The sequence below is a fragment of the Larus michahellis genome, chromosome 7 (genome assembly GCF_964199755.1).
Source record: "Larus michahellis chromosome 7, bLarMic1.1, whole genome shotgun sequence".
Taxonomy (NCBI): Eukaryota; Metazoa; Chordata; class Aves; order Charadriiformes; family Laridae; genus Larus; species Larus michahellis.
The window spans coordinates 41,430,977-41,445,798 of NC_133902.1; the positions used below are offsets into that span (position 1 = coordinate 41,430,977).

The 14,822-nt window shown below is 39.1% G+C and overlaps 1 protein-coding gene across 1 annotated transcript in view; it reads left to right on the forward strand.

The window, feature by feature from the left end:
- Nucleotides 1-14,822, forward strand: part of DPP4 (dipeptidyl peptidase 4) — a 41,333-nt gene that overhangs the window by 16,528 nt on the left and 9,983 nt on the right. Inside the window, exons 11-21 of the mRNA XM_074595666.1 lie at nt 2,975-3,110; nt 3,261-3,305; nt 5,983-6,087; nt 6,185-6,252; nt 6,447-6,500; nt 6,973-7,097; nt 8,046-8,093; nt 8,601-8,699; nt 10,726-10,795; nt 12,038-12,232; nt 13,174-13,228. Coding sequence (XP_074451767.1) covers nt 2,975-3,110; nt 3,261-3,305; nt 5,983-6,087; nt 6,185-6,252; nt 6,447-6,500; nt 6,973-7,097; nt 8,046-8,093; nt 8,601-8,699; nt 10,726-10,795; nt 12,038-12,232; nt 13,174-13,228 — 1,000 coding nt within the window. The remainder of the gene's footprint in view (nt 1-2,974; nt 3,111-3,260; nt 3,306-5,982; nt 6,088-6,184; nt 6,253-6,446; nt 6,501-6,972; nt 7,098-8,045; nt 8,094-8,600; nt 8,700-10,725; nt 10,796-12,037; nt 12,233-13,173; nt 13,229-14,822) is intronic.

Sequence of the window (14,822 nt, forward strand, 5' to 3'; positions counted from 1 at the left end):
ACAGTAAATGGAAAATTGTATTTCTCAAAATGCCACTGGAAATGCACAACATGATATAAATGTATTTTGTAAAGAGCAGCTAAATTGATTTAAAATGCATGCACACAGAATTCGGTATCCCAGATCTTGGGTTTTGTTTTTTTCTTTTTAACAGTATTGTGGAATTTTTTTAGAGGTTTGCACCTACAAACATGATGGGTAGGGAAGCACAGGTTATGCTGATGAACTTTGGGGGCGGGGGGAAGAGGTCTGTTAGCTAGTGCATAAAACCAGCATTTTGTACATGGTGGCCAAAAATCTATAACTGGAATATCAGTGCTATTCCGTTTCAGTCCTCACCACACTAACATCTCTGTGTGAACTGAGATACGCAAGTTTTTATGAATTTGTTGTTGTTTATCCTTTCTCTACAGTAACACTGCAGTAGCTAGATGTTATATAGCTGGTTTTCTCCAGAATTTCAATGCCTCAGAATTATAAATGCTTTATGTTTTGGTCAGTTCTGGTTAAGATCTCTGCTGTCATAGAGTTATGTTTTATTTTTTGTTAACGCCTAATGAAAACTGAACAGCGCTGCTGTGTGACCTGGGGAGAATAACCATCGTCTCCCTTCCAGCCTTGTACCCATCTGGCTAACACAGGCCTGAGTTATATGAACTTAATCCATTTTTAAACGAATGTAACACTCTCTAAATCAGGCTTAATACAAAGATAAATCAGGTCTTGAATGATGAGTGCAAGGATTGAAACTTACTCTTTCTCCCAACGGCTGATCCAAATAATGGTTAAACCTCAACATGTGCATCCTGCAGATGTTGAGGTGGCCAGAACAAGTCTTGGGGAATTTCGCAAGAGCAAAAGTACATGAGCAGGAAAAGGCAAGTGATGTACAATGTTGCTGTCGGGTAGTTTTGCTCCTGGAAGGACAAAGTAGTGAATATTTGCACAATATGTGTATTTATACCACCGTATGACAGGAAAGGTTAACTTCTGTGGTGGAAAATTCTATTTTTGCTTCCTTGGAGCTAAATTCTGAGTAAAACTAAGTTTGAATTGGTGGCGTACTTCACCCCACTCGCCTGGATGGTGATTTCGAGGGGCAGTGCCCTGGTTGCGGGTTGCAACACTCTCCAGAGCTTGCTGTATGCGCAGCAGTTGTACCCCCGCGTTTGAAGGGGACACGGAACACTTTTGTTTCAGAAGGAAACTTCTATTATTTGTCAAGGAAAGCTGCCAAAATCTGGCATGGCAGTGCTTTACCACATAAGATGGTAGATGAAACCTGACACATTTTCCATGAATGACCAGCATGAAATCCACACAGTGTTTAAACACCACTTTTAGCATCATGGGTACAGGGGGCTCCTGTTGGCTAACAGGAGGATGAAGGAAGTGGATGCTTCTTGTCTGCAATGATCTGTCCTAAAAATAAAGTAATTTTCCAAGTAGAGAGCTCCAGACAGTGATTGCAGGAATATCCTTTTACAGCAGCAAATGAGGAAGGGCAATGCAAAACTATACTGGAGTTAATTGCAGCTTAGTTAAAATTTCACAGGTTGTTGAAAACTGAAGGTGCATTCGTAGTCTCTATAATAACTATAAAATATTTACTATGTTATAATAATAGCATAATAATTAACTTTTTTTTTGTTTTTTCCTTGTACCGTCCATCTTGTCTAATGGACAATTTATAGTCTCCAGAATTGTTAACTTCTCCCACTATGAAGGAACAAAAACTGTGGGGCTAATTCCACTTTTACAAAACACGGGAAACTACTATTATAGGTACATGCAGAACAGTAGTTTCATTGTTTTTCAAAACAAGTTCCTGCAGAGTGCTTCTATAATATTATTGGTCTGAAATAACTGTTTGAAGCCAGTGAGAGTAGCAATTAAATGACCTACCAACTTCCCAGGCAAATATGAATGTGAAAGTAGACCTTTTTTAAACATGATTTCTAAACTGCAATCTAGAAATAAACCTGAGAGTGGTCAGTAACCAGTTGGCATATATTTTGAATCCATCCACACTAATTGTAGTTTTTAATTTTTCTCCCCCCCCGCCCCCCTCCCTCAATGATCACAAAGATATTCACTCTCATCATAAAACTTCCCACACATTTTTGTTAACTAACTTTGGGGGGAAAAAGGGAACGTGAACTTGGAACTAAGTCAAATGTGCAAATTCTGGTTAAAAATGTATGCTTGCCTTGGAGGGGAGGTTTGTTTTATTTTAGTTCATAAGGCTTCCAGGAGATAGAAATCTAAAATAAGAAAAGACAAGTACATCTAACAGATCATAATGGTAAACAAAACCACTAAAATTTAATTTATGTGGTGCGTTTTTAAAATTAATATACAGGAATATTCATGAAAAGGATATTTTTTTCAGATACTCCAGTTCTTCACATCAACTAGTTGGTATTCTGAAGATGAAAGTAAAATATTCAAATAGTAGTTCTTGTTCTTGGTACGATCTCTCCCTCCATTCTGACTAATGGATATAAATACTAAATTGGACAAAGATATATATCACTCAGAAAGTGCTTACAAGCAACCAACTGCATACAGATAAGGGTAGAACTCTAAAATATAAGGTCCAACTTGATATTCAGAAGAATTTCCTCTAGATGCACACGGTACAAGACTTCCGAACAGTCTGGAGTAGCTATTATTTTATGCATTAGAAGATAGTGATCTGGCTGTTAGAATTTAATTGCAGGCTTTCTGGAAGCGGGTACGTACAAACTATCTAATTCTTTATTGTGTGAATGAAAATAACCAAGGCATCTACTAGCAGCAAAAACAATTGGCAAAAAATGGAGCAATTAGGTTTGCATCATTGTTTATTGTTGAAGAGTAGATTGAAATGAAAATAGCCAGATGAGTCTCATTCAGTGAATTGCTGAATGCTATTGTATAGTATGTTATTACAGAGAGGATTTTGAATGTCTAATGCTATTGCTTTTTTCAGGGATCATTATTTAAGTGTTGTAACGTGGGTGACAGATGAAAGGATCTGTCTGCAATGGCTCAGAAGAATTCAGAATTTTTCAGTCCTCACAGTCTGTGACTTTGAAAATGCTACTGGAAATTGGTCATGTCCACGGGTAAGAAAAATGAGACGGGAGAGTTACAGTGCTTGATAAATGAGACTAGAAAGGAGTAGAGTTTCTCTGTATTTGTTTATCTTTGTAGAAACATAACCTGATGTAAAATAAACATAATTGTTGTGGGATTGTTTGTTTTTTCTCTCTTAGGAAAAACAGTTTACGGAAGAAAGTACAACTGGCTGGATTGGCAGAGTGAGTGTTCAATTTCTAAAACTGCCACATGCTAAATAACACTGATAATTAAGAACGTTTCATGGGAGCTTCTTGCCGGTTGCAGTGCCTCTTGTGCTCGGGTCTGCTCCCTTCACTTGTTGCAGTATACACATATAGGAAAAAATGGTCTCAAGTGGAGGCGCCGTGCCACCCTGCTCCTGCTTTTAGGCTTTTGTGGGTCTGGGGTTCTGACCTCCCAGGCTGGGCTGGCAGTGCAGCACGGGCTGGAGCTGTAACTGCATCCTCTGTGACCCGGGCACCGTGCTCAGCTTGACAAAAAGCAGAGTGCTCCTGCCAGGCTCCTTTTTAATTCTGACCTACCGCTTTGGTAGCAGTAGGTGGGGGAGTGCAGGAGCCGGGATTCAGAATTCCCTTTGTTCTGGGGGAGTTGTCAGCTGTGCTGGTTTGGCAGCTCTCCAGTGTTCCTGCCACCTCCAGCATGATCTAGGGGATAAAATGTATTAAGAAGTGTATCCTATAACCTTTGAATTGTGTTGGAGGAAAGGCATAGAGGACAAAAGTCATTTTTAGCCTTTCGGGCTGCAGCAGACCATTCCAGGTTCTCCTTGGGGTTTTATTTATTTATTTATCCCCGCCCCACCCTCCCCCCAAAAAAAAGATCCATTGGAAAGAACTAGGGACTAGGTGCATACAACTGACCAGATTAAAATTTTCATACACTTCTGCCAAGCCAGTCACTACTGTCTGGATGGTGCTTTCCAAGCTGCCTCTCAGTCCTTTTGTACATGGTAGAGAGTAGGCACCTAATGAACTACACAGAAGATCTGGGGGAAGCGAAGCAGAGATGCAAAAGTTCAGACTTGGAGGGAGAAATGAGTTTCAGAGTTTTTGATGAGAACACAGAGTACACTTTCCACTCCCGCATTTTCCACACACTGATTATGCTTTAGTCACTAATTCACTTTTGAAGTCAAAAATGAAAGTTTAAAGAAATGCAAAGAGGGAGGCAACAGCAGGGATGAAATCATCCGCAGTATGAAGATGAGAGATCAACCCACCTGCTGTCAAATTTGATATGGAAAGGAAGGCCTTAACGCTGACACATTTTGCTTCTCTGCAGCAAAGGCTTCACAATTAGACAATGTGATGATCAAGCTGCAGACTTTGTAAACAGTTGTGCAAAATGAGAGGGCAAAATGCGAGTCTGTGCCATTAAACTAGGTTGTTGGTTTTTTGTTTCTTTTAAAGAGACAACCCACATCCTGGGAGCTGTTGGAAGAAAAAGATAATCTCGCTGTATGATTCTTGGGTTTGAGAAGGGAGTGGAAAGTAGGGAGGACTGAAGAGGGGATAGGAAAGGTATATTTATTCCTTCTTATCTACTTAGGGATGATAAAATGACACTCCACTGATAAAGGATATTTTTGTGTATGTATGAGATGTGTATATATACACATATGTATATACAATTCATAAGTGTATATACAAACTTAAGTAAACTATATATGTGTGTAAAATATAGACATATAGTTCTCTCTTTGTATATGTCTATAGTGTTTTTTTCTCTTTTTCAAAAATAGAGATGAAACTATACTTAATCTTAAGAATGCTCAGAACAGCCTGCGTTACTGCATAAGGCTTCCAGGTCATGAGCTAAGTTAGAGCTTGCCAGTTGAGGTGAAGGAAAGTCACACTTTGAAAAAGCAAGACTGCAATAAGGGAGAAGCTAGCAAAATATTTGCCAGGTTATTTTTTGCAAAAATATTGCTAGGGAAGAAGGAGAGATTATCTGGAGCACATGGGTTAGGAAGACTCAAGTTCTGTCATTGCATATTGAGTGACCGGAGGCGAGTCGCTTCATCTTTCTGTTTCACTTTCCATTTCAAAAATGGGTATGACATCTCAGAGGTAGTTGCATTGTGTCAATTGGCTAATTAATGTTTAGATGTTTTGGACACTTAGCGCAGATACAACTTTTATTTCATTGGGCTCAATTTCAGTCCTCTGTTTTTCTCTCTGCTGTGTGGAGCACATCCAAATGACAGTCAGTAGAAGGAATCCGTTCATTTCTGTCACTTGCAATTGATAAATGGATAGTTGCTTCATGAATATATCATTCCAGTTTGGGTTCTCTGGCATTCTGTAATCACCTACTTACTAGCAAAATTTCCTCCTGCAAAGCAGCTTGTTTTCTCTGAATAAAGGGGGGACATTTTTTACTGTCAAGCTAAAAAGAAAAATTAGAAGTTCAAAAATACATGTTTGGAAATGTTCATGAAAAACCCGTATTTGCAATGTTTACGTTGCTGTACATTACAGCTGCATGTTGGCATTGGACAGAATGCAACAGTGACTTTAAAGGTAGATGTACATATTGTTTCCTAAAATGGTAGGAAACTAGCAACACCTGTAGGACTTCAAATGCAAGGGGGATAGGAGGGGACGTGGATCATTACTAGGGATAATGCTCAGGAAATTCTACTGCTTAAGGAGCAAGAAAATATTTGAAGTGTGTTTACCTTTAGGGTAATGGCTACAGCTTCTACCTACTAAGTCAGTAGGCAAAATTTTAGCGATATGTTCAGTGATGCGTTAAGTGTTGAAACTCCTGGTTAGAGATAGCAAAACCTAAATTTATCATTTTGCGTTTGGAGTTTTGTTGTTTGCTTTAATAGACATCTTTCTGGTGTTCAAGTTTCAGCCATCTGTCCCTCGCTTTGCACCCGACAATGCTACCTACTACAAAGTCTTCAGCAATGCAGACGGTTACAAGCACATCCATCGCATAAACGGCTCACAGGTGAGTGACAAGGCGCGGGACTGCTGACTCGTATTTCTCCTGGTGATCCAGGACCTTCACCTTCTACTTTTTGCCTTGCCTTTTCCCACCCCTCCAGGGTCCAGTGCCTATTACTGCAGGAAAATGGGAAGTAATCAGCATAGAAGCTGTAACCAATAACTTCTTGTAAGTATTGTAATTAAGCTCTTGATTCTTATCAGGAGGGCTTGTAACAAGGCTCTAAACAAGCAGGGAGGGAGGACAGGGAGGTGGCTTCGCTCAGCTCATCAAAAGTCTGGTCTAAACGTGTAAGATAAACTTTTTAATATTGTAATGTACTGTAAATATTTTGCCAAAACCAGTATGTTTTGCTTTTATAGATACTACATTAGTAATGAAAATGGTGGAAGGCCAGGAGGAAGAAATCTTTATAAGTAAGAATTTTTTTCTGCAGTATGAGTAAAATACTTGTTAATGAAAAAGAAACTTTAAGAAAAAGCATTGCAAAATAAAAGATTAGGATGTTCATAGTCTAACGTGGGATCCCGTATAGGATGTTTAATGAAAATCAGTGTAGGAGTATAAACTGTAAAAATAACAAAAATATTTTTCTGTAAATTTACTTAATAAAGGGAAATTGTGAAAAGAAACAAGCAATCCTCAAGCAACAAACCCTTAAAAAAAAACCCTCGTGCTTTTTTTTGCTAAGATTGTAGTTCCAGTATTAATTTAACTCAGAAGTTTAAAGTCAATTTTCTCTAATCTTTAAATCAGTAATGACTTTAATTCTGAATTTTAACATATTTCATTCAGTCATCTTATTTAAAACACATACACTTGTTTAGCATAGCTTAAAAGAAAAAAAAAGGTCCTTCATCTCTGAAATGACGCTCGTCTACTTTGCAGAGTGCTCTTGGAAAGCAGTCCAGATTCTACTAAATGTGTTAGCTGTGATCTGAATCAAGAAAGATGCCAGTATTATTCTGTGTCCTTCAGCAAAGACGCACAGTATTATCAGCTAGATTGTCTTGGTGAGTATATCCGGAATTAATTGACATAAACGTGACTCACTGATTAGTTGGGTGGGGAAGTTCACTTCGTCAAGATCCTGATAAGCACTGTGTAACAATGATATATGTTGATATCGTTGGATAAATGCATTGGCAGTGGAAAAACATACTCCCTCGTAAGCTCAAAAGCACCTTGACAAATTTGATAGTTCTATCTGTCGGTGGACCTGAAAGAGGTGCAAAACACTCCTGTCCGCTCTGCATCTCCTCATGAGCTGCGTGGGGAGCTCTGTCTGTAGAAGGAAATGGGAGGCTCTGGGAGCAAGATGAGCAACAGGCTGGGTAAAGAGAGGCGCTCTATGTGTGCGAATAAAATTAAGATAGGTAGTGCTATTCAAAAAATAATCCAATGAATATAATCCTAAATGAAGCAATGGGACAGTGGTCTGTCTCTGACCTGCAGGTGCTTGTGCTAGATCATACAAGAGATAAGGTAATCAAAGGGTGGTAAAAGTAAAATCTTCTCTAAAATTTCCCTTAAATTCAAATGTATGCGTTTTTTTAAGATGACGAGATCTTGCTTGATCTGTGGGCAAGAAGGACAGACAGCAGAGAGGGAATTGTTCTGTCAGGTTGTAAAAATGGTTGTTAGAAGACGACTGCCGTGGTCTCCGTGACAAGGCTTGCTGATTTCCAAACTGTGGTCCACAACGGATGGGTAGACTTTGCAAAAGAGTGCGAGTTTAATTCTCCAGTACCTCACAACCACATGGTTGGCCTGTGAGACAGTCTGAATGTTTTATGGGATCTTGTGGCTTGAGTTTGGGCCCTACTAACTTAAAATCCAGCTTGTGCAGACTGGAGGGAAAAGAGTTCTGAGCTTTTATGATTCATCCACTTCCAATTACTTCACGAGGGTTTTGTTTTGAGACAGCATGCAAGCGTGAAGGTTTCGTGCTCTCTTAACAGGTCCTGGCCTGCCTGTATCTACTCTGCACAGAAGCAGCGATGATGGAGGTATGGCATTCTCTTAACGTATAATTTGTGCTGAGCCAGAAAACTGCAAATTTATTTTAATTTTGTTCTCATTGCTTAGTATAGTAATTAAAATGTCACTTATAAGGAGTAAATTTAATTTCAGATAATTGCTCTAGTATAGTTAACCAGAAGAATAAATTATATAGCTTGGCATACATTCATTCATAGTTTATTTAGTATCGGTTTACATTGTGCTAGAAAACAGTGACTAATGTATGACATATTTACTGGATAATTGTTCAGTTTTTCTAAAATTGCATTTAGATGAAAAATGGGGAAAACAGCTTTCTGGTTACTAAATTACTGAATGAAAACTACATCGTAAACATTGAATCTGAGACGGAAACCAAAAACTGCAGTAAACTAAGACTGCAATGTAGGTTGCTATCATCTCAGATTGAATTTTTAAAGTAGTGCATAATTAAAGAGCAATGCATTTGAAAATAATGTATTTAATCTTTGACTCTTACTAACTCTGTTATTTAGTCCTCAGATACTTGGAAAATAATACTGAACTGGAAAATTCATTGAAAGATATTCAGATGCCGTCAAAAAAAATTGAAACCATTAGTGTAGGTGGATACGGTAAGTTCAAAAACGCGTTTTACCTTTCTATGTCCCTTTCACCGAGTGCTTCAAGGTCTTCTGATGAAAAGTATGGCAGAAAAGATGGGTGTAGTGGGGATTATTGCAGTTATTCAGAACTTAAAGGCAAGACAAGAGTTATTATTTTTTTTTACATCCCCAAACATTATTTTTTACTCTGAAATCCCAAAATATTCATTTCTGAAATATGTTTTTTTCCCTAGTGTGGTATCTTCTTGTTTTCATGATGAAGTGGCTTAACCCTTTTTTCCTTGATAATTACCTGAAAAACAGAAGTCCGTAACACTACATTAAATAAATAAGAGTAGTGGGGAGGGGGCACAAAGCTCATAGGAATTGTTGAATTTAAATTAAATTGTAAATTCAAATAGGTCTTAATTTACAGGTACAAGTCACTTTGGTTTGTGTTAGCAGGTTGGGATAGTGGAGGAGAAGTTCAGTTATTATCAAAAAATGAACACAGAATCTAAATGGAAAAGCTTGCAAAATCCCTTAGGCTACAGTTCAACAAGATCACTTTGGACTTTGTGTAGGGGAATATTTGGATTGAATAGTCACCTTCTTAAAAGCACCTTCACGCTCCAAGACTACATAAACCTCTGAATACAGAGTATAACAAAATGCTAGAAAACGAAGTGTTAATGCTTTGCTAGTGGTGCTCCCCTGGTTTGTGGGTGTGCTCCTAGGCCGAGGTACGTCAGACAGACCGGCGGTGGCAGCCCTGGTATCCGAACTCTTCTTGCTCCAGCCTTTGCTACCAGCTTTTCTCTTCATGACAAACTTTCTCTTGATAAAATGAATGAATATTCTTAATGGAATTATATTTTACAAACTGTATTGAGTTCTGTCAGTCACTGTTAACTGTTCTTTTTGATGCCTCCCTCCTTCCGCTGTTACCTTATTGATATAATAACTCTCTTTATCTTTGTGTTTTCTGTCTGTTATTTCTGTCACGTTTTCACTAGGGCTAAAGATGAAATCTTCCAGGCAAGATGGAGGTTTAAAGATGTTCTTCGTGCTATCAGTTGTATATTCATCTTTTTATTCCTCTTTGTTCTTACTCCTTCATCTCTTCAGGGTAAAAGCTTGTGGGTAAGGGGAATCTATTTTTACTGTCACAAATAGGAGAAATAAATCCATTTATGTAGTCCTAATTCGGGTTCCAAGTGTGCTTACAAAATCCGCGTATGTTATCAAACAAGAAATCTGCTCCCGTGACTATAGAGTACACAAAAAATTAAAATTCTTATTTTCGTGTGTTCCATTTCGATTGTTAATTTTTTGTGTTTGTTTTAATGTTATGCATATATCTGGAGAAATTTCTGTAAGACTTGCGCTCTGGCTATTCCTGCAGTGCAGTCCACCAGCGTTGCTTCAGGCTTCCTTTGCAGCATCAGTTCTTTTAAAATTTGTGAGCAAGCGATCGAGCCCATTGGTTTGCAGAACCCGCCAGTGTGCCTTTAAAGCGTTCAGCTAACTCGCAGTCAGCTTGGGTGGAAAGAGTAACACTGATGGAACTGGAATGAACGTTGCTTGAGAAATAATAGATGTTTGGGTGTTCCTGGGGTGCTTTACAAACTGTCATGCAAAGCCTGTCTGGCAGGTGCAAAATATTTAAAATTTCTTTTTAGTCCTGGGAGAGAAATTTGAGTAGAGAAACATTTTTGACCTTGTGTGAGCTTTACCACTGTAGAGACTTACCAAGTTTTACATGTAAGCTTATAATGTAGGATAATGCAACAAGACAGCATGTTGAGTCCCCCAATTTTATTATTATTGTAGAAATACCAGTTCCAGACTTTCTGCTAACTTAGCTGTAAAACATTTAAAAAAAAAAAATAATTAGATCAGCTAGGAACTTCTACCCATATATATTAGGACAGTTCAGATGAAACTACCTTTTAATTTTTCAGGGGTGACTCAGATATGCTCTTGTATGAATTGCAATGCATGCCAAAATATCTCGCTGGAAAACTAACCTAAGTCAAACTCTCTTCACTTGTAGACCTGTGGTATCAAATGATATTGCCGCCCCATTTCGATTCATCAAAGAAGTACCCTCTGCTCCTTGATGTGTAAGTCTTCAAGTTGCATGGCAGTGTCGTGTTAATAATCACTTTCATCTACTTCAAATGTGTTTAATAAGATCGGGGAACACAAAACTGGCGCGTTTTCTGATTACTTCTTGAAGTAGTTTTAAGAAGGAATGAAAAAAAATGAGGTGTATCCCCATTCGTGATAGATTCCTGTACCATAAGATGATGTAATGCTTAACAAGCACGTATTCTGCTGGTGGCAGTGAGGCAGACACATTCTGTATCTGACTTAAAAGCCAGGACGAAGCGTCAGCTTACCTCCTTCTCTGCTCTTAGAGTTGATTAGGAATCGCGTTCAATGAAATTGCGTTCCAGAATGAAACCTTGAATAAGCCGTGTATCCTAAAGCTGAAGTAGTGAGCGTGACGTTGTGTTTTGTTGGGGGTATTTGGGCGTCAGCAGGTGTTGGCAGACTGCGTCCTGTGGTCAGGATTGCATTTGCTGTTTTTTCATAAATTCAAGACCATGAGCACATGCTATTTGGTCCATTCTTCCTCAGGTACTTCTGTTTATGCTGGTATGTTTTCTTCTCACTGGAAATTACTGACATTTAGCTATTCATTAAAATAGTAATGTTAACGTTTTCTTCTTTTTATGAAAAGCTGACTCCAGAAGGAAACTAGCTGTTAATTGTTAGATACATCTTTATATAATGTAATTCGGCAGCACTGTAACACTTTTTGACAAGACTATTGAACATTTTAATGAGCAGTCAGTGCTCTTTGCTTATTAAGACTTATTTTGGTTTTGATTCTATTTTATGGACTTACCTGGGCCTTTGTCAGGATTACCTCTGCTTCATCGTGATCTTGATACCAGAAGTTCCTTCGGAAGTGTACAGAAACAAAGCTGGATAGAGAGAATTCCTAATATTTTTTTCTTTGCTTTTGAAAGTTGGAAAAATGGGTTAGAGAGCCATGGTTTGGATTTCTGATAAGCTGCTTAAAGTCCAAATAATGAAAGTTTCTCATTAGAGCTGAAAGCAATAAAACAAATAAAATCCAGCCTGCTTTCTTGATTAACAGTTGATGTTTTTAAAAAAGCATATTGCTTTTAGTGTCCAGGCAAAGCAGCAGCTGGAGTCAGTCAGTGACGCTTTTCTTGTTTGCTCAGTTTAATTTAAAAGTTCACCCTTCTTTAGTTGCTGAAAATTGTCGGCAATAATTGTATTTCAAATGCTTGATGCGAGAATGCCTGAATTCTGTGACACGTTTCACCCAGGTATGCAGGACCCTGTAGTCAGAAAGTAGATTTTACCTTCCGGATCAGCTGGGCTACTTACCTTGCAAGCACCGAACAGATCATTGTGGCCAGCTTCGACGGCAGAGGAAGTGGATACCAAGGGGATGAAATTATGCACGCAATAAACCGAAGGCTGGGAACGTATGAGGTGGAAGATCAGATAGAAGCAGCCAGGTGAGCTACAGTGAAATGGTCGAGGCCTGCTCCTTCTTTTCTGTGCTTATTGTGTGTGTGGGGGGGAAATATGGAGGGTTTGAATGGTCATCTTGAATTTACTGGCAAAAACATAACTAAATTCTGCATTAATTTTGTATGCTGAAGTGTGTCATTTATGGGCCAGCCATCATTTTATGCTTAAAGAGAGAGAAGGTTAATGCTGTACTACAGGGTTGCCATATCTCTGGTTTTAGAGAGGCGATAGCTGTCGCGTTGGTAGAAGAGCATGCTACCAAGGAACTTGGAGCTGAAGTTTTACTCCAAGCTCTTGCAAGTTCCTGTAGTGACAGAGTTTCTTATCTGAACTGCTCAGCCTTTATATCATAGTCTTCATCACTTGGTTCATGGTTGTAGAACCTCACTAAACCAAATGATGTCAATATGAATCTCTCAAAATCACAAATAAGTGATCTTACAGGGTTTACTTTCTTGGATTTTAAAATGTTAATGAGTTTAAACAAAGAGCATTTCAGAATCTTTTTTTTTTTTTTTTTAACCTTGACTGGATTTACAGGTGTCAGCCTGTCCTTTACTGCTGCAATTTGAGTGTTGCTCCTCTTCTTTTTTTTAAAAAAAAAAAAAAAAAAAAAAAAAGCCGAGGCGGGTGGTGAAATCTCATGAAGTCCAACCTCATAAAGTACAAATGTCAGTGAGTGTGGTTTGAGGGCTTTTACAGAGAATCCAGGTTTTGGTTTTTCACATGCACAGATGTTTTTCTGAATTTCTTGAAGACACACGTGCCTGAAGTGTTGTCTGTTTTCATATGCAGACCCTGTGATGAAGTGGGAAATGCTTATTTGTACAATAGAAAGAGGCAGACGTGATGGAAAATAGACACGTCTGTATCGTGGCAGATACCTGCCGTCCATTAAGCATTTAATTATTCTGTTTGCTTTCAGGAAATTTTCTGAAATGGGCTTTGTTGATAAGAACAGAATAGCTATTTGGGGTTGGGTAAGTACTCAAATAAGTTTGGCTAGCTTATTTTTTAATGGTAACAATTGGGTTGGTTGTGCTGCTGGGTGTGTGAGGTGCTGGAGTGTTCAGTGTGAGGCACCTCTGGGGTCTCGGCACAGGCCAATAACTGAACTGATGAAGTGCATCTTGCAAGCACCTGTATACGTCATCCCTTTGCAGGCATTCAGGGGCCTTTGAAACAGGAATTAGGACTACTAGAGGGATTAAAAACAGTTTAAAGGGATACTGCCAAGTTCCTGTGTACAAGACGAACCAATATTTTTTAAAAAAAATCCCAGTGTATATTCACTAGTGTCTCTTCATGTTAGTTTGATGACTTTAATTTTTTTAAAAAGATGTAAAATTACATGTGAACCAGCTGCATGGCATGGTTGTCGTGCCTTTACTAGCAGCCTGAGAATATCTAAATCTGCTATATTGTTGTGCTTCGCTGTGTTTTATTTCAGCAGTATGTCCAACCAGAGGCCAGATTTCTCTGACTTTAAAACCTGTCATGGTAGAGGGGAGGGTTTAATAGCATTTACAGCCCCCCTCAGCTGCAAGGCTAGGTGTGTAGGTGGCGTTAGTGGTATCTATTTGATTCCAACTGAACACTTCTGTGTCCCAGGCTGCCGTTTCACTGATGCTTCTGGTGTCACAGGGAGTATTCTTGCATGCTCTGTTTAAGCATACTGTGATTAAGTATATGCAGGATTGCACGCAGGATCTTGAATTAAATTGCGAGCTGAAATTTGGTCACTGTTGGTGACAGGCACCAGTGAATCATTTGCTTGGTGGCAAGATGATGACTGTGCCTTTAGTAGCTTTTCTTGTGGGGGTAAACATCTCTGTGTTGTACAAAGTCAAGTGTAGTAACTTTAGTGGGAGGGAAATTCTTTCTGCAGAAATGGAGAACTTGATGCATTCCCATCCTGCTCCTCATGAGCCTTGGGATGAACAGCTGCAGAGCAGTCCTCTTTGGAGCTAGGCTGGGGTTGTGCATCCTGGATACTGAACCTGTGGGCAAACAGATTTTCTTTATGAGTTTTCAGATTCTCAGCTGCTCGTTGTCAGCCTGTCACCTATGTACATTCATTTTGTTTGCCATAGGTTCGTCAGTAATATCTTTATGGTGGCCAGGGTAGGCAACGTATTTATACGTGGGTTTAATTACTAAGTACATGCATTATTTTGCTGATCTCATTGGGAGGACCTAAGTATTGAAGTTGGAGCAAACATTTAAGGGCTCTGAACTAAGATACAGTTCCGTGTGCCTGTAATCTGGTTTCAAGACAGGAGTGAGATCCAAAAATTGCTCTTCTTTTTGACTGTGGGTGGGCAGATTTTCCTAAATAACCCCTTCAAACTATAGTGAGGGCAGTCGTTTGGGCGGTTGCTGACATTGTTTAGGTATCTTGCTGCCTGGATGCTCAAGTGTGTCAGATATTTACTCATCTGCGTATCGAGCTAGACCGCGAGTGAGTTTTCTGTGCATAGCGAGGAGTGTGTTGCTGCACAGTTCCTCCCACAGACTCAGCAGAAGATCCTTCGCTCCCCCGTCACAGTCTTGCTCCTGACGCTTTGGAGGAGA